This window comes from Salvia miltiorrhiza, chromosome 7 (genome assembly GCF_028751815.1).
Source record: "Salvia miltiorrhiza cultivar Shanhuang (shh) chromosome 7, IMPLAD_Smil_shh, whole genome shotgun sequence".
NCBI classification, from domain to species: domain Eukaryota; kingdom Viridiplantae; phylum Streptophyta; class Magnoliopsida; order Lamiales; family Lamiaceae; genus Salvia; species Salvia miltiorrhiza.
The window spans coordinates 4,483,369-4,506,606 of NC_080393.1; the positions used below are offsets into that span (position 1 = coordinate 4,483,369).

General features: G+C 32.4%; 1 protein-coding gene and 1 long non-coding RNA gene across 3 annotated transcripts; one reads left to right on the forward strand and one right to left on the reverse strand.

The window, feature by feature from the left end:
* Nucleotides 1-13: 13 nt before the first annotated feature.
* LOC130991945 (uncharacterized) lies at nucleotides 14-1,947 on the reverse strand. Its single transcript, XR_009091200.1, has 3 exons — nucleotides 1,374-1,947; nucleotides 651-710; nucleotides 14-256 (listed from the first exon to the last, which is right to left on the reverse strand). It is a non-coding gene; the product is annotated as an uncharacterized LOC130991945 (long non-coding RNA).
* Nucleotides 1,948-11,458: 9,511 nt separating this feature from the next.
* On the forward strand, nucleotides 11,459-17,095 carry LOC130991831 (uncharacterized). Of its 2 annotated transcripts, none has more exons than XM_057916239.1 (10): nucleotides 11,459-11,798; nucleotides 12,969-13,077; nucleotides 13,781-13,880; nucleotides 14,227-14,370; nucleotides 14,761-14,819; nucleotides 15,255-15,322; nucleotides 15,407-15,458; nucleotides 15,629-15,766; nucleotides 15,918-16,517; nucleotides 16,779-17,095. In XM_057916239.1, the coding sequence occupies exons 1-10, from the start codon at nucleotides 11,791-11,793 to the stop codon at nucleotides 16,992-16,994; spliced, it is 1,494 nt and encodes a 497-aa protein (XP_057772222.1). In that variant the 5' UTR covers nucleotides 11,459-11,790; the 3' UTR covers nucleotides 16,995-17,095. The 2 variants fall into 2 exon arrangements, with proteins under 2 accessions (XP_057772222.1, XP_057772223.1); XM_057916240.1 differs by having other exon boundaries at nucleotides 12,972-13,077.
* Nucleotides 17,096-23,238: the final 6,143 nt, after the last annotated feature.

Sequence of the window (23,238 nt, forward strand, 5' to 3'; positions counted from 1 at the left end):
CTCGAATTTGGCATAATGGTGAAATGTCTGAAAGTTCTTCATTTGATCAATGTAATATTTGGAGCAAACTAGTCTAATTTATGCATAATACACACTACAAAGAATTTTAAATAATTCGTTCAATAATAAATTACAAATTAGTACAAATTAGACATAAAATGGATCTACAACCTAAGCTTAAGTGATAATCGAACCAAAAACCTCTTAATGAGTGTCTTCAACACCTCATCTTTGCACTTGTGATTTGTGAACCAAACTAAACAAACAAAAATGTTGTCATGTTAGAATTTGAATTATCGAAAGATATATACAATTTTATCACATGGGTTCTCTATCCCACTTATTTTAATATTTCACTAGTGTACCATTTTAGTTATCTTTAGTTTTCTCTTATCATTTTTCTTCCTCAATTTCAATTTTTGTATTTTAGTTTGATTTTTAAATAGTTAATTATGGATTATAGTTACTTATTGCTATTTAATTTTGAATTTTAGTTAAGAATTGATCATTAAGGTTGGTAACATATTTTTTGTCCTTCAAGTTTTAGTAATAAATAAGCATCGACTAGAGCTCATTATAATAATTTTTATTTTCACAAATAAATAATATTGATTTACATTACAGGTTGTTGGAATATAAGAATTTTATACCTTCATCACTGAATGGAACATTTACATGATTTCCCTACTCCTGCTAGCTCTCCTTCTTCGCTGAATAATATGCATTATAAAAATGTTAGTGATCATCACTATTTTAATATGTTAATCATGAATCAAGAGCAGAAGAGAAATAGGAGCAATATATAGTTAGAGAAAAATCAATTACTGATAAGCTTATCTCATTAATGATGAGTAGTGCTAATAAGGAGTAATATAGTAATTAAATTTTTATTTGCATGTGCCGATGTATACATATTCATCACGCCCCCCCAAAAACACAATATTTTCGCAGAAAAATAATTTATCAATTACGAGATTGGTGTTTTTAATTAAGTTGTCAATCATTAATGTTGACATTAGTGACAATTGACAAATGTTATTTGGAGAGTTCTAACTTTAGCTGATACGTGTTGGTTAACTGATAATAATGACAATATATATATATATATATATATATATATATATATATATATATATATATTTACTGTTTAATTCGTAGAAGTCATTATAATGCATGTTAATATTCATAAATATGTATGATTTTTTTAGGCAAATATAAGTATGTAATGAAACTAATGATATATATGAATGGTAGCTATTGTAGAGAAATTGTATATGAAACTAATGAAAAATCAAACATCTAAAAGAATTCGAGAATGAAGTTATTGAATCCTCAAATAATACAAATGAAGTTACAAAATTAAAAGACGATACCTTGGTTCAAATTCTTGAACATGAGCAATGTCTTTGCCATGTGCATCAGACCAACTAACTTTCCTCAAACTCTCCACCATTGATGCAGATTTCTTGAGATTACTCTTGAGAGGATAAGCTTCAAATTCAACCCCTTTTGATGAATCCATGAAACCTCTGTCTCTACTGCTACTTCTTCTTCTTCTTTCTTCTCCGACGACATTAATATAAGCCCGTTTTCGACTATCAATGTCGATACTGGTTCCAACCCCACCGTTCTCCTCTTCTCTGCTATCGGAGTTTCTTGACGCCACATAACATGAGCACACTAGAGAGGTGCACCTATTATGCGCCGGCGCCGCCAGGATCCAAGATTCTTGATGATACAGAAATTATGAAAATCCCTTTAATTTGCTTAATCTTTTCTTGGCCTCGATCATGGTTTTGATGAAGTGGGATATGGGAAGTGAGAAGGGCTTTTGATGCATCTTTTTATATAAATATCTTGACCATGCATGGTTTGGAGTTTTGCTTCACAATTAAGATAGTTGTTTAGTTCTCGATCTCTTTATTTTTTTAATGGGGAGATTCTAATTACCTAGACTTGGTGGCCATCCATTGGAGTAAAATATACCAATAAAGTGATTGATTATATATATATATATATAGAAAAGGGTTGAAATAAGAATATTTAATTATTGTGAGAGCGAAGAATTATTTTCGGTCATTCGATTGTGAAAATTACTTGGATTCGAATTTCATAAGAGGTGATTTTTTTTTTTCAAATACAGTAAATTTCACCATGAATGCAACGACTGTATATGTGTAATTCAGTGCTCTCACGTTCTCACTTTTCTCCTTATAGAAACTACGAACCTTGTAAACCATAATTTTTTATATGTGTTGAAGTTTTTCTATATGAACAACAATGTTTCTAATTTTATATTAATGTTTTTTATATAACATGATAAAACTAGATTTTAGGAAATATTACTTCTTTTCAGTTTATAATATATGCATGCAACCTAAGATCACTAGCTTAATTTGTAGACGTTGTTTAGTTATATTTCTCTAATAAATAGGCATCTTATTAATACTACAATAGCAGCTCATGATTATCTTAAGTATATGCATGGTGTAATATTTTTAGAAATATATCTATACAAATATACAATAAAATATGAACCGCAAAGAAAATCATGAAAATGAAAAAGAAAAAAAATCTATTAGATGGGACTTTTAATTAAAGTGAAAGGACAGATGAATTTAGATTCAGTTATAACACACACTCATGCACCTAAGTACTCATCTTGCTTCCACTAGGACTTGTTTTCTCTTCCTTTTTAGCTATGCACTCATTAGCAATGTGAATTTGGTAAAAGCAATATATGAAATTACAGATAGCAAAAATTTAAATAATAAGGAAAAAATAGAGCGTGCAATAAAGGTCATATTATTATTTTTCCAACATATTAGGCTTTTCTTTTACCCGGCCCCTTTTTTTTATTTTATTCACATACAATAGAATAAGTATATTTTGGAGAGCTGCCGACAAGTATCTAATACTCAAACAATTAAATGCAAATAAATGCACACCTCAAACTAAATTATAGGCTTCAAAATGTTTATAGTATTAAAGTTGGAGTTTCAAGAGCTTAATTAATTAGTTGTTTATATTTTTTGAAGAACTATTGGCAATCACTAGTCATGGGCACATGTAGCCCGACCAATACATCGACCAAAGCATGTTGTAGTCGAAAATTTTTAGCCCTACAAAATAAAATTTCACAAAGAAAAAATATTAGTAATAATTTCCCTCCATCCCATATATATAGGCTGATTGACATTTTCACAATGATTAAAAAAAAATATTTGGAAATGAAAATATATAAATAAACCTCCTAGTGTGCCTATATTTATTAGTATTTAATGATGTATCAAAGTTGGAATAAATTAAAGAATTAAATAGGGATATAATAGTAAATGAGTAAAAAATATTACTCCCTCCATTTTTTATTAAGTGTCCCCAGCCGTCAAAATACATATACCAATAAAATAAGATATTTTATATTTGTAACCTTAGTAATTGTCATAATAAATGCATATATACAACTAATTATTACATTCATACAAGTATTAAATAAGGATAAAATAGGAAAAATGTCATAAATATACTCTCAAATTTTGAAATGGAACACTTATTGAAAAACAAAAAAATGAGCTAAATGGGACACTTATAAAAAAACGGAGGGAGTACTTTTTATGAAAATAAGCCTATATAAATGGGACATCCGAAAAAAGGAAAACAAGCCTATATATATATATGGGAAAAATGGAATATTTTTAAAGATAATTAATACTACTAATTAATTCTTATTTCTCCTTTATGATGATTTGAACCTCTGAGTCAGTAGTTGACATAAAAACATCTTACTAACTGAATTCCACACTAATTACAAATACCTTAATTTTTATTATTAATTTCTTTTGTGGGCAAATTTGGCAAGGGCCCCGATTTCTTTGTTATACTTATTAAATTAAATTGGGGATTCTTCTTCTTTTGGTTGCGTTCGAGGGAATATATTTAATTTTTTCTTTTCTGATTTTCATATTTCTTTTGCCTTTGTGAATGATTTTGCTTTTATAAAGTGAAATCTAAAGGTTAAAAAAAAGTACCATGCGCGTGTGCAATATTGATATAAAGTGTTATATTTGTATTTGTGGCATAATAATGTTGTCTCTATATAATATACACACTAATATTTGCATGATGAGTAGGATAACATTGACAAGTTATATGTGCCACTTATCAAATTTTATTCTTTCACATGCTACCAAGTCTATTGTCATAATTGAAATCAAGCTATATATTTTGTATTCGGCTTCTTTTACTATAAATTAATATCTTGTATTTTAATTTGAATTCTATTTTGTAAATACATACTACTCCGAAGGGAGTATTAAATAATGTAATATAGGGAAAATTATATAATTGAGATGCAAAATGAGACACACATACAAAAAATAAATAAATTGAAACGATGAATTTCGAAGGGAGATGCTAATTCGGTATATCTACTTGAAATAATATAAGAGATTGTATACCGTTGTATTAATTATAAGAAGTCAATTTAACAATAATGATGATAAGTGAAAGCTGAGATAAATTTACAAATAAATGATTTTTCCACTACTACAAAAGTTTACATACATAACAGTGCATAGATAACGGTTTTTTTCAAAAACCGTTATGTATGAGCGCACTTTTAGAAATAGATAACGGTTTTCGAAAAATCCGTTATCTATGGTGTTGTCTATATGCATAGATAACGGTTTGAACAAATGCGTTATGTTTTTGCGTTATCTATTAGTTGCATACATAACGGTATTACAAAACCGTTGTGCCACCGTTATCTATGACCATCTTTTATAACGGTTTATTTATAACGTTAAAGAACCGTTATGTATAAGAGTCATTTACAACGGTTTTTGAACCGTTATGTATGAGCGTCTCTAAAAACTGTTATGTATAATTTTTTTTATTAATTTTTTTAAAATAATATTATATTATCTTATATTATATTAAAAAATAACAAATAAATTATTTATCCTAAAATTTGAATTTATTCCTAGATATGGACTTTGAAAAATAAAAAATTCATAACATTTTTTTTATTTTATTAACACTTATATAAAATCTAAATTAAATATCTAAATTAGATATCTAAATACCAAAAATTGAATATTAAAAGTGAAAAAAAAAGAAAATTTTTTTATAGGAAATTTAGAAATTAACCCCCAAAACTAGAAGCCCTAGTTTTGTTCTTCCTCCCTGTCTCTCTCGACTCTCTCTCTCCCCTCTCGACTCCGCCGCTGGCGCCGCTGCCCCGAGCCAGCCCGTCGCCGCCCACCCTTGTCGTGCTGCGTCGCGCCGCTGCCTCCCACCCTCGCTGCGTCTCATCTCCTCCCCAAATCTCTCTCTCTCTCTTCGCGATCTCGCTGCCATTTCACCCTCATCGCCTCTCTCTATGGCCTCTGATGAAATCCGGCGAGCCGCCACTTTCAACGGCTCTGTGCTCTCTCTCCCTTCTTTGTCTTCCACAGAACCCCAAATCTAGAACCCTAGGACTTCGACCTCTCCGTGCCGCCCTTTTCCGCCGACCTCTCCTCACGCAGCCTGTACACGCCCAAACCCCTTTCAATTCCTCAATCCCTCTTGCCCAATCACACGATTCGACTCTCAATTGTGTGGAAATGCCAAAGCTAGGGTTCAAATGAAGCTGGAGGGCTAAAATCTTCTTCTGCTTCCAATTGATTTGTCGCTGAGAAAGAGGATGTCCGTCGCTGAACTGAAGGAGTTTTGTTTTAAGGTCTACTCTCAATTCCTCTTTGTTTTATTTTGTGCGTGTTTTAAAATGTGTGGTGTTGTAGAATGGTGCTAATGGAGTTTTGTGTGATGGGCGCGGGAAGTTGTATTGGGCGCGGAATCGCGGAGAAGAATGCAAAGCAAAGGGGGTAGTTGTGCTTTTTGCGTGGGTTTCGGTTGGCGATGTTCAATTGAAGGATTTAGTTGCTCTCTACTCTTCTCTAGGATGGGATTGTCTCGTTTCCCGTTCCGATTATCTCAACCCGTACGTTATTTTTCCTTTTTTCTATTAAAAGATAATTACTGTGTTATGCAGTTCGTTGCGTTTGTTGGATGATTGTGGTTGTGTTTGAAGTGTACCGTTCTTGAGTTGGTTGTATTATTGGCTGAGGTGGAGTTTCAAATTGTAGCGTTTTGTAAGCACTTCTGTATTCCACAGTTTGGGGGATATTGTGTTTGTGTTGCTGTGCGAAGTGAGAGCAAGTTGAAGATGAAATTGCTAGTTTCTGGCGAGTTAGAGTAATTACATTAGAGTATGCAATAGATTGAATTAGTGCTGGCTGGAGGGTGCTTCAGCTGACCCTAGTAACCCCCCCCGAGTGCTTGAATTTTCTGACCAGAGCTCTGAAAGATGCAACTTCAAAGTCTATCTGTACCTTCGTTAGGTGTCAAATTGAAATCTTAGTGGGAAGTTTATCAGAATACGATTTTATTCTACTTGCTATTTGCTATCTTTCTACAGACATTGGCCTCTGATACTATTTGCTATCTTTCTACAGATTCATTCCGAAGAGAGCTACATCACTGGCCTTTTCGGTCCTTGATGAGCTTGTTAAGGTTTGCATTACCTAATCATCCATGTTTTTCTTCACAGATTAGTCTTTGTGAAGTTTGTGAAGCTTGTGCGTGTTTCAATTTGTGAAGTTTGTGTTAACTAGATTCTGCTAACAGATTAGTCTTTGTAACTAGGAATATGAATTTAACTATAATGTTAGTAATTATATGATGCTACCAACATTGGACAGGCAAAGCTACAGTGGTTATGGAAACGAGTGGTGCTGGAAAATCGTGAGTCTTACAGTTCCATCTCATATTGATCTATTCTCTCTCTCTCTCTCTCCATACATATATATATATATATATATATATAAATATATATATATATATATATCATTGTCACTTTAGGACTCTGAGCATGGGGAACTGAAGAGATCATATTTTGGATTGAAAAAACTCCTTAAAAAAACTAAAAGTGTAAGTGGTTATTTATTCATTTTGATTATTCCACATTAAGATGGTGTTATGTTAATTCCATCTTGAAACTAGATAATGGTATATCTCATGCAGACAGATGATAATGTAAGCAATGGTAAGATACGATTGGCCATAGAGGAATATAAAGCTGCTCTTGCCTTGGACCCGAGCCATTCTGCTCTTAATGTGCATCTTTATCTTGGATAATGTAAGGTTCAGGTGAAACTTGGTAGGGGAGACGATGCTGTGGCAAGTTGCACAGAAGCACTTGAAATTGATGGAGATTTAGTTGAAGCACTAGTCCAGGTATGTATCTTCTGTTATCTTCTAATTAAATTTTGAAGTCTTGTTAGAAAGCTTTCCAGCGACTGCTGTCTGAAGCAGCACTATTGCACTTGATAGTCAGTCTAATTTTTTCACCTTTTCTGTTTGGATTTTTGACCAATTTTTCTAGAGAGGTGAGGCGAAGCTTTTAGTTGAAGATTGGGAAGGAGCTGTGGCTGACCTAAGATCAGCAGCAGAGAAGTCACCTCGGGTTTGTCGTTTACTTCCTAAGCTAGAACTATCAAATTTAATATTTGTAGGCGCTGCTCGATTCCAAGGGCTTAGGCTATGTCACGTTTTCAGAAGTTTTACTTCTCTGGAAAGTTTTGTTTGATCAACACTTCCAAGTATTGATTTCCATTTGATCGAAAAAGCATAGCTGGATATGTTTGTTTGTGGATACTTCACACCCAATGTGGTACAATTTCTCTCATTAGTAGAGTGGTACCTTGTGTGATACGATCACGATCAATGGTAGAGCAATTCGAGTAGCTCAACTCCAGAAATCAAGGGAGAAGAGAGATAGATTTGATAAACATCAACCCAAATATTCATTCCATAAGTAATAACTTTAGAGATTACAATATTTATAGCATTGATGATGATAACCTAATGGGCTATGGGCTATGCATAAGTGGGATAAACTAAAGCTAGGGCTTCGTGTATCATTCCCCACTCCTTCACAATCACCTTGTCCGCAAGGTGAATTGATTGGAAAGCTTGATACATTTATGCCCACCACGTGCTCGACAAAAGTTCCAGCAAACTAACTCAAGAACTGATCGGCTGGATATGCCTAACGGATCCGGCGGCGGTTCACCATCTAGCCGAACCTCTTGACCGGCGAAAACAGCCATGGACCGGTAAAAACTAGAGACGCCGGCAGTTAAAACTTTCGCAATAGCATCAAATATGGGTCCAAAAACATCGACCACAATCTCGTCCTTAGAACCGACGAGTAACCAAAATCGGCTGCCAAGAATTGGCGGAGGACTCACCGAAGTAGTTATCGATGGTGGTGTTGGTGGTATTGTGAGTGAAGGCGGTACATCAGGGGGTGTCTGCAGCGGAGGTTGGAGAGCTAGCGGTGGCAGCGGCGGTGGTGTTGACAGCGGCAGCGGTGAGAACGACCATGTGGCAAGGGTGTGCCCGACCGGAGGTGGCGGTGGCTGGTACAGCGGCGGTGGTGTTGGCAGTATTGGAAGTGAAGGCGGCACGTTTGAGGGTGGTGGCGAAGAGGATGGAGACCAACACACATCTGGAGCAGTAGCCGGAGGGAACTTGTTGGTGGCCGGAAAATTTGCCTCGAAGGAGGATTGCAGGCTGTAGATGGAGATTCGAAGCTTTTCAAGGGCGGCGAGAATTTCTGATCTGGACATTTTTTTTTTTTGATATTCAAAGAGAAATTCTCTCAATGAAAGCACCAATTGATACGATCACGATCAAGGGTAGAGCAATTCGAGTAGCTCAACTCCAGAAATCAAGGGAGAAGAGAGATAGATTTGATAAACATCAACCCAAATATTCATTCCATAAGTAATAACTTTAGAGATTACAATATTTATAGCATTGATGATGATAACCTAATGGGCTATGGGCTATGCATAAGTGGGCTAAACTAAAGCTAGGGCTTCGTGTATCATTGTGTTTGTGTTCTCAGCAGTGATCTTGGCTCAGCTCCCGAACCTCAACACCATAGCCGGAATTTCTCTTGTCGGCGCAATCACCGCTGTGACATACTGTACTCTAACATGGATTCTGTTTGTCTCCCAGGCCGCCTGGTGTATCATATGAGCCCGTGTGGACAGAATCAAAAGTTGGGAACATTTCGAGCATTTTGAATGCTCTAATTGGCATCATAGCATTTGTTTTTAGGGGGCACAACCTTGTGTTAAAGATTCAGGTATGGAAATTTATGTGGTGTTTTTGTGTGTGTGTGTATGGAATCAAACAAGATTGTCTGACTGATTTTGTGTTTGTGTTTGTGTTTTCAGGGAACCATGCCTTCGACTGCTAAGAATCCATCTAGTGTGCCAATGTGGAAAGGAGTGAAGTTTTCATATATGGTAATCGCATGCTGCTTGTTTCCAATGGCTGTAGGAGGTTATTGGGCTTATGGAAATTTGGTTCATATAATATGCAATGATGATGTATACTTGATATTTGGTTCATTTGTATAATAATGTATGAATTTTTTGGATGATATATAATATTGTTATCGTTGATTTTATCATTTTGTCGTTTTATAAAAATTGCAAAATTTAAAAATATACTACAATTATATAAAGTGCAAAAAACTGTTATAAAAGGTGCAAAAAATCGTTATGTATTCTAATTAAAGATAACGGTTAAAATCGTTATAAAAACTGCAAAAATCGTTATAAAAAGTGCAAAAAATTGTTATAAAAAGTGCAAAAAACCGTTATGTATTCTATCAAAGATAACGGTTAAAACCGTTATAAAAAGTGCAAAAAACTGTTAACTATGATAAAAAAAAAAAAAATTACTTAATACATAACGGAAAAATCTTAATACATAACGGTGAAAAATCGTTATGTATTCTATCAAAGATAACGGTTAAAACCGTTATAAAAAGTGCAAAAAACTGTTAACTATGATAAAAAAAAAAATTTTAATACATAACGGAAAAATCTTAATACATAACGGTGAAAAACCGTTATGTATTCTATCAAAGATAACGGTTAAAACCGTTATAAAAAGTGCAAAAAACTGTTAACTATGATAAAAAAAATTAAAAAATAATTAAAAAAAATTAATACATAACGGAAAAATCTTAATACATAACGGTGAAAAACCGTTATGTATAACCTTTATAGATAACGGATGCGTACTGTTATGTATGACGCATCGTACCGTTATCTATGCTACTATACATAACGGTTTTGAAACCGTTGTGTATGACGTATAGAATAGATAACACCACTATACACAACGGTTTTTTTGCTCATAGATAACGGATAAAATCCGTTATCTATGAGCGTTTTTCTAGTAGTGTTCATAATAAGATGACTGCCCACTCACTTATATTTTTTGGAAATCCTCAATCCTTATCGCATATAAATATATTGGTTCAATAAAAGTTCACACAAAGTCATTTAATGAAGCTAGTTAATAATATGAACGAGTCGATTTTTTTTTTATTTGTTTTTCCCGAATTATATGAGATGTATCATCAAATAAATTACTATACCGCACACAGACGATACCTCTGCACCATACAAATGTGAAAAATATAAATATCATACAAATGTGAGAAATATACTATATCGCACGCAGACGATACCTCTATACCACACAAATATGATAAATGTACTACATCCTATACAGAATTAAGACAAATGAGAGTTTTTGAATGCCTTAATTTTATCATTTGAGCTATGCCTAAAGTGAGTCAAGTTTGATTTAGGACGCTACTTTGCTAGTTAACTCGTGAACTTAGCCAGCTTCAATATAGAAAAGTATTAACTTGATATACAATGTAACATAATTTGTAAGAAGTATATTATCAACTATCTTTTTAACCTTATTTAGTAAAAAAAAACAATTTTAATAGGAGCATATTTTAAAATAAAATTAGTGTTTCTTTTGTTAAATCTATTTTGAAAAGCTTGCTTATATTCATGACTCATGAGTCTCAAATGTGTCTGATATATTAGGTCGGAGCTCGGTTCAGTAATTAGCCAATATTGTCATTACTACATATCCATTTTAATAGTTTTGAGTGACTACTAACTAGAGTGTTTATTGCTTCAAGAAACAAAAAACTAGCGTGTTTAATAATAATATTATTATTATTATTATTATTATTATTATTATTATACCCCTTGAGTCTCGGGCTCATTGGCGAAGACCTGCATAATTTGAGATATAATAACATATTAATCCAAATTGTTTATCAGTATGGGGTATTGATTATACCCGAATCGAACTAAAATCAAATCAATTATCGGGTAACCGATATTTTGACAATTTGCTCGTCTGTTCAGTTAACACATTAAGGCAATTGATTTTTTTTATTATAATTTATAGGGTATTATAATTACACGATAATGGATTAAATTAGCTTATTTTATAATTCTATTAATATAATTTAGGTTATTTATCGATTCAATTATTTAATTTACAAATTAGAAGTTTAGAAGAAGAAAAAAATTAAAACCGACCAAACAGCAACTTACGGGAAAAATTAGAATAGAACAGTGCTCTGCTTCGTGACCTCCGTCCAACGCGCTGCTCTCCTCCGCTCCGCCGACGACGCGCCACCCCCCTCTCCTTCACTCTTCACAAATTTATAGGAAGCAAACACTTTAAAACCCGATTCTGCTTATTCAGAATCTGATTTTAAGCGGCCACAAGCTCTCAAAAACCCTCTTAATCGCCCTACAACTTTTCTTTTTGAATTTCGCTCCTTACATACACACACACACCTTCCTCCCTGAATCCTGATTCAACCAAAGAAAACTTTCGACAAAAATGATAAGGTATAGAGTTTATATTTCGTTATTAGTAAACATTAAAAAAAGGAAGTCCTTACAATTACTCAGTTTTTGAATCATGCTTTTGAATTTTGTTGTTTCGTGTTGTGTGAATTGAGCTGTAATTGAATGAAAATTAGTAGATATATTTGCAGATTTTTGCGTTATTACTTTATGCGTGAACTGGAGTTGGCTAAAGTTCAGGGTTTATATATATGTAAACGGAAGATTAAAATTTAGTGCGGATTTGCATTTTTGGTGAAGGAATGTTTTACAAATTAGTAGATTTGCACTTTTCAAGATGGAGCTTCATCGATTGTTCTTTGATACTTGTGGATATATCTATTTAGTATACACATTTAAATGCTTTGAATAGGATGGATCGAACGAAATGATTTTGCTGCAATACAAAGTAGAACGAATTGCTTCCTTTAGAATTTCTACTTTGTTTTTGTAGTTGGGAGGGGGGGGGGGTTCTTTGATTTTGTTACGAACCCATTCAAATGGTAATAGTTGTGGCTCTTTGCCAAATTTAATCTGTGATCGGATAACCCATTTTGTGAGAATATGTAGAAAAGATATAATTATCTGATGGGATTTAAGAATTTATAGAGAGAAGAAAGGAATTGAGAGAGAGAGAGAGAGAGAGAGAGAGAATATAAATGAGAATAAGAAACCAGAGAAGGATTAGAGTTGCAATAGTTATTTATTGCTTAAATAACCAAATAACTGGCTAACTCGAGTACCATTTGCACCTAATTGCTGCTAAGTTACTAAAATAATGCTTCAAAATTAACAAATATATACTTCATATTTATACTCATATATTAAGGAGTTGCTTCTCAGCCTTCTCCTTAAAAGCATTATTTGCATTCCTTTCTTGCTTATTGTGATATATTTCTCTTCCCTTTGCCTTCTCCATTCATAAAATTAATAGATCGAGAGGTGAAACAATTTTAGATCATAAATGTGGACAGTGATGGATTGATGGAGTACTGCCCCGATAAAAGTATCTAAAGAGTCTTTTTTTTCTTTCTCTGTTTGCTTGTGCTTATGACTTTACTTTACATGGTAAAGTGTATACTAAGATTGAGGTTATTGTTGTTGGTCTGCTGGACTTTCATTACTCCGTAATATATGAGTATAAATATGAAGTATATATTTGTTAATTTGAAGCAGGACAAGTACAAGAGAAGTGGCTTTCCACAGGCATGCCTGGAAATCTGCAAAGAGAACGTTATGTAGTGGTGCAGAAGCCAAGTCTCCTGGTGCATCCATTGAACAAGTTAGTAGTATAGTGAATTTCATATATAAGTCGTATGTTCTGTCTTTTTGATTTGTTGGACAGTTACGGAGCTATGTTTTATTAGGTACGGTTTTTGGTACTTCACATTCGTTACTTTGGTATTTTATTGCTATTTAGTGTTTGGCTGTTCGCTTCATTTTGTGATAATAGAACCTTGTCTATCTATCATATATCTGTCTTTTCTTTTCAGGAGCTTTGGGATATGTTCATAATTTTTACTCTCAGACTTTCTTTTTGTACCCCTTGAAACTGATATATTGGTCGTGAAGTAGAAAGTTTCTGTTAATTTGCTCCACATAAAGAAAAAAAATACAGTCCTAGGGATATTAGATACTCTATTTCCTGATTTTAGGCAAAAATATAAGAGAAATGGTTCTTATTTATGGAATAGAATGCAAATGAGTTTGTCTTGACTGAAAATGGAAGAATTATGACTAGTAAGAGACTTAACTTGGGTGGGTGAAAGGATTTGCATCGTTTATCTCTTGAACCAGTAGTGAAATCTATGTTATAACCAGAGAAACAGAATCAGAAAAGTGTATCCCTATAGCAGAGCGAGCAATGCAGGATAATTCTGATGTTCTTCTGGCATCTATTAGGTTTTGAATATTCAGGAACCAAACTTTATTTTTCCTGATGTTCTGCATGATAGTTTGGCTCCTAAATTTATTATTATACCTAGGGAACAGCAGACAAACAAAGATCTGAAAATAATCTTCCGGTGCACGATGTTGCTATTGTTGGAGGTGGCATGGTCGGCATGGCTCTGGCTTGCTCTTTAGGTAAGTTTAATAGTTGAATATCTTCTGCTAAATCAGTGACTTGGATACTGTGAACTTTTCTCAGTGCATGCAAAAATCATGTATGGGTTTCGTTAGTTCTCACCTTTTGCCAAAGACTGACCTACACTTGCATGAAGAGAAATAGAATTATATAAACCTCTATACATGTAGGATGACGCTTAAAGATATTTTGCCTTAAATCTCTTTATCTCTCTGCATTATGACGCAATGTATATAAACATAAATTACTGAAAATTCTTTTTTGCTTAGTTTTAACAGGCAAAAAAACTAACCTTTATACTTATCGGGATTGAGTAACACTAAGATTTTCGTAATATGCTTGCAGCAAAAATGCCATTGACAAACCATCTAAATGTTGCTATCATTGATAGCAATCCAGCACTACAAAGTGGTCAATCTATCAAGAAAGAGGATCCCCCAGATCCGAGAGTTAGCACTGTCACCCCAGCAACTAAAGCTCTCTTTAAAGGTATTACTTCTTACATTTTGATTTTTTGAACATATTTTCTCTTTTATTTGAAGAAGTTTTAAACCTGAACTGCTGTCTAAAGCATTTGTTCAAACACTTGTTCGAGCTTTATATTGGTACTTCGAAAGTGTTAGACTATCTGAAGGCATATTTTGGGTTAAAAATTTAATTTGTTAATGTATTTCTATTTTTTTTTACTTGACTACTTCTAAGACTGAGGTCACTGAACATTTTCTTTGCTGACTATGTCCGTGCTTATAGTTGAAATATTTATACAACTTCTGTTAAAAGCCATTAACCAAATTGGGAGCATTACTGGTTGATATGAGTAGATAAGCTTATTTTTCAGGGATTATGCAAACATGATAACTGTTCATCTGTTCCTTTTAGATGTCGGTGCGTGGAAATATGTCGAAGAGAATAGGCATGCTTACTTTGATAAGATGCAGGTAACAGTACTTGACAGGTTGTGATTTTTGGGGTATAATTTGTTTGTACCTATCAGTATGCATGTCTTCTGCTTTATAACTTGTTGCAGCTTCTTTTCTTGATTATTTTAGCTACTGCAAACCCATTTCAACTTCACCAGGAAAGAAAAATACTAACTAAATGCTGAGTGATTAAATTTGTTTAGTTGGCATTTGACTCAAGATAAAATTTTGAATGCTATTTACTTCAGTTTTCAGTAAAGACTAACACCATAACCATGTTCTTATTGGACATAAAGCATTTTATATTCTTTGAATATCACTTTTCTCCCCCTCAAGTCTAGCCAATGGACTTGGTAGTGAGAGCTTTTCTTTTAAAGTACCTCTCCTGTTGGTAGTGCATTAAAGCATGTACCAGCTTGACTTTGCAAAATCTTAATGTTTTGTGTCTTACAGGTTTGGGATTATACTGGTCTGGGCTATACAAGGTACCATGCAAGAGACGTGAACAAAGAAGTACTAGGGTAAGAGTGAATCCTGCACTTCGATTCCTATCATAATCCTACAATTTCTGTCTTGCAGATAGTACTTATTGGGATTTAGTGTAGGTGCGTGGTGGAGAATAAAGTGCTTCATAAATCTCTATTATCATGTCTCCAGGTACTTAGATGATAGAATATTTGCATTTTTGTTTCTAGAAGGAAGCTTACTCGAGCAAATCTTCTTCTAATTGTTTTTCTCCCGCTGGTGTAATTATCTTTATAAAGTTAACATGGAGATTGTATTGGATGGTGTCATCATTTTCGGTTGACGTTATATGCTTGTGGCAGGATTCAGGTTCCCAGCATAAACTATATCCTCTCAGATTAAGCTCAATGCACTTGGATCCAGCTTCTGCATCAAGCTCTCGTGGATCTTTAGCAAAACTGGAACTGAGTGATGGGAATAGCTTGTATGCAAAACTAGTGGTAAATTTGCTCTATAGTCTACATAAAAAAAGCTGGTTGTCTTGCATAAAAGAAATTACATTTCTAATCTTGTTATGCACAAGAGCTGTTAAATAAGGTTTGTGTTATTCTGCTTCTCATAGCTTTTCTCCGTGGTGCATACTTACTTCAGGTCGGAGCAGATGGGTCCAAATCACGTGTCAAGGAGTTAGCTGGAATAAGTTCGACTGGATGGAAGTATTCTCAGAATGCAATTATATGTACCGTGGAACATATGGAGGAAAACCGATGTGCTTGGCAAAGATTTCTCCCTAACGGTCCAATTGCCCTTCTCCCAGTAGGCGACAAGTTCAGCAATATTGTTTGGACAATGGATCCTGAAGAGTCATTGAATCGCAAATCAATGTCTGAGGTTGATTTTGTGAGAGAAGTGAACCGAGCTCTGGACAATGGCTATGGTCCTCGTCCAAAATCTCAATCCTTTGGGGGTGCTTCTGTGTTCTCTTGGCTAACTGCCAAAACATTAGTATCGGCCTATGATTGCTTTGAAATCCCACCAAAAATCACCAAGCTAGCCTCTGAAAGGATGGTGTTCCCCTTGTCTCTTAATCATGCAAACTCTTATGCAACGAAACGTGTTGTTCTCATTGGTGATGCTGCACATACCGTTCATCCTTTGGCTGGTCAAGGAGTTAATATGGGATTTGGAGACGCGTTCTCTCTTTCAAACGTTCTTGCTGAAGGCATTGCAGTTGGATCTGATATCGGCGAGGTAAGCCCGTATGTTTACGTGTTGTTTATGGATACCAATCTTGCTTCACTGTGTCTATACTGTGCCCGTTCGAGACCATATTTTGTTCGGTGGGGATGCCTCTCATTTCTCGTTGCATTCATGATCTATTTTGTTCTTCTGTTTGGTTTTCTTTTTTTGGTGGACTCAAAAACTTCTTTGACCTCAGGCATTAACACTCTACCACTAGGCCACGCACACAATATTTCTGCTTGGCTTCTAATGCCGTGTATGTTCATTCAGGTGTCGTTGCTGAGAAGATACGAGTTGGATAGGAAGCCTGCGAACTTAACAATGATGGCGATCCTAGACGGCTTCCAGAAGGCGTATTCCGTTGATTTCGGACCATTCAACGTATTGCGTGCCGCTGCATTCCAAGGAGCACAGCATCTTTCGCCGCTGAAGAGAAACATCATATCTTACGCCTCAGGTGAGCATAGATTTCCACTTTTTTCATGACTTCAAGTGTTAAAATAAATCTCAGATCGTTTTTTGCTTCTGTGTAGTGAATAACGAACTCTGTAATGTGAAAGTTTTAATAAAGAACATTTCTACCTTCACTTTCTTGGGCTTATATCGACTATAGTTGTCGAACCGCTTTACCGGCCCAAGCCCACTTTTTATTCTCTCAATACACCAATCTTTTTTTTCCACAAATTCTCTTATGTGAACGCCCATCCGTGTGGTGCATAGTAGGACGCTTACGAGTGTCCTATTAAAATATGTGAGTGGTTCACACTGTATGTTATAATATCTAGGGTGTGGTTATTATATAAGTCAAATTTATCATATAAAATAAATTTTGATGAAATAATATGAATTTGCTGTGACATGTTATAGATTCATTGTAAATAAAGATGAATTTAAAAAAATTGAAATTTTTATGGTCTCAAAAATATTTTTTTTTGAAATTTTTGTCACTTATAAAATTTGAACTCTAGACAACCCTTTCACAAAATACTTTTTCAGGGGTTATATAAATGCAACCCTGGAATGCATCATGGCTAAATCATTGTTTAACAACATTACAAGGTAAAATATTAAGATCTCTTGATGATTAACTATTATAGAATGGCAGCCTAAGATTAAAACGCATATCTAAGGATTGCACCTAGAATGAGGGTTCAATACAAAAAACTCAGTCGAAAAAATAAATTAAGGTTAAACGATCAAAATAACCTATTTTCTCATGTTTATATTCTTCGTATAATTGTTGCAATCCGCTTTCGAAAACCTCTAGTCAGCTTGCAAAATGTTGATTGAGATCATGTTCTTAAAAAATAGGAATAAACCGCCGCGGCAATCCATTCCTAAAAATTGCCACAATGATCAAACCTCTCTTCCACTTATTCAAGGCCATAGTCGAGATTTGAATTGGATTTAGGTCGAATTTGAGTTGATTCGACCTACCTACGCGCATAGTGTAACTAGCTTTTAATAGCTTTGTCTTATTTTTTTTTTTTTTGAGAGAAATAGCTTTGTCTTATTATTAACACTACAAGCCGCATTTTGTTCCATTATTTTCTAATGTTGTAGCGAATTTACCACTAATTAATTTTTCTCTCCAAATTATCAAGTTAGAATATTTTAAAAAAACGACATCATAATAGATGAAGTCATTTTTTAAAATGTTTGATGAATACACATTGACATTTCGATTTGCCACGTCTACTTTAATTTGGACAAAATTAAAATTTGTGGTAAAATTATTACATCATTAAAGTCCATGCATTTTTTGACCCCTTCCAAAATTAATGTGTAAAACTGTATTACATCCAAAGTTAGTGTATTTATGCGACAATTACCCTTTTTAAGAAAGATAACTCTCAGTTATGTACAAAATTAAAAGGGTTGTTCTATTAATTAAAGAGCTGATCTCAGTGTGCACAAGTGCGCAATTAAGTCAAATTTAATTATAATTAATTAATACTACTAATTATTATTTAATTAATTTAATTAATTCAAAATAAAATTCTAATTGTCTTTATTTGAAGGAAGAGATTATTTATCTTTATCTTAATTAAAAGACTGCAGAAGCTGTAACTTTTCTTGGTCATGCTTCAAAGTTCATACCTTTTAGTTGGACACGATTCTTAATTGTAGTATTCAAATTAGTTCTATTATTATTCTTAAAGTACTGATTAGTATCTTGATAAGATTGTGTTCTTGAATTGTATGATCACAAAGCCATTTTGTTAGACTCAACTTGCATGTGTATTCATCTCAAATGCAAACAACATTATTTTATTTTTATTAGTAGCGCGTGTCATCTTCGATTATCAATTGTGTTTTCTGGCGTTGGAAATTATTTTGAGATAAAATTAATTAAATTAATTGGGCTTGAATAATGTGTTAATAATATATTTGGCTAAATAAAATTATCTCCCACAAAATTTGTCCTTTATTCATTTTTGGGATGGCCCAAAACTTAGTCTAATTAATATCTTAATTAAAATTGTATTAAAACATTCTTTTACTAAAATGTTTTATCAAATGTTGGTGAAAATGATATCTGCAATAGAGCAATAATTAAGGTAAAAATAAAAGAATTTAAATATAAATTTACGATTTCTAAACAATATTATATATAGAGAGAGAAAAAAAAATTCCATAGAGAAAGCTAAATATTTAGATAATTGTAAATGCGTGAGAAAACAGTAACCTGGTCAATAATTTCTATGAACAAATTAATGTATCGTATGAACAAAAATTTTGATCTAAATTTAAATCCTGAAATGAGCAAGATTTTTATAATATTTATTAGATGTGTCTGTTCACGAGTACTTGTTCGTTTTTTCGAAAAATGTAAAGTGTCACAATCCCTACGGATTTCATTGATGAGTGCAATTGGCGGGGTACTTGTGTTTATCAGGAAGTCTATCTCAAAGTCTATTCAGCATATATATTATATATATCACTATACATCATATTGTGCACAAAATATATGAAACGCATTGTACAAATAGAATATAGGAATTATTAAACACGTTATACCTTTAATCTTGTTTATGTAATTATAAATACATTTAAAATTGTAAGCATAGTGTCCTGATTTTCCTGACGAAACTCATATACTGTATCATCTTTATGCCCATAATATTCGAAATATTTTTTCTTTGCTAGATTTTTGGTGTACATACTTTTTCTTATATAGGCTCGCCATTAATATATTATTGACCGTCTGAAAATTCTCATCTTTGCCTCCCATTAAGACAAAGGACATTTATTTAATATAAAAATAAATAAATTTAAATTTGATCTATATCAAACGAAAGCCACTCAGGCAACTGAGAAAGTTTGAGTGAAATTTGAATTTTCAAAGCAAAATTTCGACGAAATATCAACTTTTTAAAGATAAATTGAGAGAATATTTGTCTCGACAGTCACATTAATATACTCTCTTAGTGGGGTGTATTCGTTGTGGAATTTGATGGATTTCTATGGATTTTAAAAGTCTGGGTGCACTACAAGAAAATGCGGCTCTAACGACCGAAATTTCGGTCGTTAAAACCCAAAAATCGGTCGTTAATATTATTAACGACCGATTTAACGACCGTTTTTTTCGGTCGTTGTTTGCATCGTCGCCCGAGTTTTAACGACCGTTTTTTCGGTCGTTAAATTTAACGACCGAATTTTTATTTTTAACGACCGACATTTCGGTCGTTAAAAAGAGAAAAAAAATAAATAATATAAATAAAAAAAAATTATTTTTTTTTATTTTTTTTAATTAACGACCGAAATTTTATTTTTAACGACCGAATTTTCGGTCGTTAAAAATAAATAAATTTTTTTTTTTCGAAAAAAATATATATATTTTTTTAATCTCTTTGTATCCCACAAGTATTTTTAGTGTATTTCTAATGTATTTTGACCTTAATTGCATACCATTTGACGAACTTCCCAGTAGGTCACCCATCTTACTTGTGCTCTAAGTCAAGCACGCTTAACCTTGGAGTTCCTTTCGAGTAGTCACCAGTACAGAACACTCGTATTATTGATATATATAGTACCTATTAATTCATTTAAACTCTAATTCAATATAAAATATCATTAATCATTCATAACCTTATAATATGTCGAGATAATATAAAATATCATTAAACATTTACGATAAATATACGATCGAATTAAAAATAATAAAAAATTAATATTATCGTAATTAAATAAAGAAAAGAAAATATGAGTATGAAAAATAATAATCGTATACAACAATAATTCAGAAAATCTAATAAGTCTAATAATTTATTATAATAAATCTAATAATTTATTATTATTTGAAAATTAATAAAATAATTAAATTTGTAAAATAATTAAAAATAATATTAAATAGAAAATTAATAAAAAATAAATAAATAGAAATAGAAAAATAAAAATAAAATAATAATCGAAAAATAATAATTAAATAATTAATTATTTCTATAGAAAATAATAATTAAATAATAATCGAAAAATAATAATTAAATAATTAAAAATAATCTCTATAATTTGAAAATAATAATTAAATAGAAAATTAATAAAAAATAATTAAATATTTATATATAATCGAAAAATAAAAATTAATAAAAATATAAATGAACTTTAAAAATTTTTAAAATTTGAAAAATAATATTAACGACCGATTATTCGGTCGTTAATAAATAAAATAAATAAATAAATAAATTAAAATAAAAAAAATAAATAAAAAATAAAAAATAAATAAAAATAATTTTAACGACCGAAAAATTCGGTCTTTAAAAAAAATAATTAAAAAAATATATTTTTTTTATTTTAAAAATATTTAAAAAATAAAAAAATAATAAAAAAATTAAAAAAAATAAAAAAATAATATTAACGACCGAATAATTCGGTCGTTAAAAAATTAATTTTTTTTTCGAAAAAAAAATTATTTTTTTTAAAAAAATATTTTTTAATAAAAAAAATAAAAAAATATATATTAACGACCGAATTTTCGGTCGTTAAAATTAAAAAAATAATTAAAATAAAAAAAAATAATTTTTACGACCGAAAATTCGGTCGTTAAGAAAAATTAAATATTAAAATATTAAAATAATAATTAACGATCGAATTTTCGGTCGTTAAAAAATAAAAAAATTTAAAAATAAAATCGGTCGTTAAACGGTTGTAAATCGGTCGTTAAGGCCGCAAAATTAACGACCGAAAATTTCGGTCGTTAATTTCGGTCGTTAAAGGCGCAGTTTCTTGTAGTGGTGTATTCGTTCAAAACTTTTAAAAGTCTGCAGAAATTAGTCAAAGAAAGGCATTTTAGAAAGTCAAAAAAGTTCTAAACGTCATCAGTTGTTTGAATTGAATGAATTAAAACTAAGGGTGTGTTTGCTTTTTATCCCTCTAAATGGAGGGAAAATAAAAAATTATGCCTTTAAATGTCTCATTTCTTATCCCACATTTTAGAAGTTCACAATTTTTCCTTCTTTATTTTCATTTCAAGGAGGGATAATATTATCACACCAAAATGGAGGGATAATATTATCCTTCCTTGAAGTGAAAATAAGGAAGAAAAAATGCTGAATTTCTCTTTTGTGTAAAATGTGGGATAAGAAATGAGACATTTAAAGGCATAAATTTTTGTTATTCCTCCTCTTCCCATCCATCAAAGTGAACTCATCCTAACCATATAGATTTAACATGAACCTGAATATAAGTAGGGAATGAAACCATGAGGTCCATGACTAATTAATGAATATCACACTTACTTGAATTTTAATTAATTATTAATTTTTTTCTTAATTATGTAATTAAGTTTAGCTATTTTAATCCGTTCAAAAAAACTTTAATTGGTGTTCCTATGTAATGTCATATGTTTTTTTTTTTAATTATAATTTGAGCAGCGACGGAAACCATGTGTGTTTATAAGCCCTAATAGAAGAGCTAATACTTTAAAATTGATTTTTCACCATACATAACGTGGCAATTTAAATTTACTCAAATTTCCACCAGTGGCTGTCACTGACTGACTATATACCATTCAAATTCTATTCAAAGACTGGATAAAAAAAGAAAGAAAAAAATTCAGTTCAAAGACAGCGTCTCATATGTCAAGACAATGTGTCTAGAATTTGGGTTTTTTGTCTTTCTTGTACCTTTAAATTAATTAATATGATAGTTGAACATTAAACTTTAGAAGAAGACTTTGATCGGTGGATAAATAAACGTGCAGTTGGGAGCTAGTGTTTTTTCCCACTATATGTGTTACTATTTGTTAATTAAAGTGTTTCTTTTTCTTTGTCCTAGGTTCGTAATAATATACTAGGAGTATTAATGTGACGTTCGGGGACAAAGTGCGGAGTGATCGTCGGTGCAAAAGAAGCACGAATAAGGAGCGACTTCGATTAAGACTTCCAAGCGAAGGGGCGCAGAGATGAACCGGAACACACCTGAACGAGAGGATTTCGAGAATATGTTGGAATGGGATGACATATTCAAATAGAGTTTAAATGATTTAATTGGGCCACTCATATCAACAAGATGCATCTTCTTTTCTGGTGTCCATGTGAAAGAAATGCTTGGCTTTGAGCAATTTCAGGATGGGTGACCCCCTGAAAAAATTTTCGTGGAGCGTGCGAGTGATGACAAAACACGCTAGAAAAGACATATGTTGGTCTGTGGGGACAGTCGTCAAGTTTGGAGCCGGGCTGTTACAATTAATCAGTGCTAAAATGTATGAATTTTATGTATAACACGCATG

Excerpts from the sequence above, each read along its gene's own strand:
- LOC130991831 (XM_057916239.1), top strand. Across the intron at positions 13,881-14,226 it reads GGCTCTGGCTTGCTCTTTAG|CAAAAATGCCATTGACAAAC; the intron begins GTAAGTTTAATA and ends ATATGCTTGCAG. Across the intron at positions 15,767-15,917 it reads GCTTGTATGCAAAACTAGTG|GTCGGAGCAGATGGGTCCAA; the intron begins GTAAATTTGCTC and ends TACTTACTTCAG.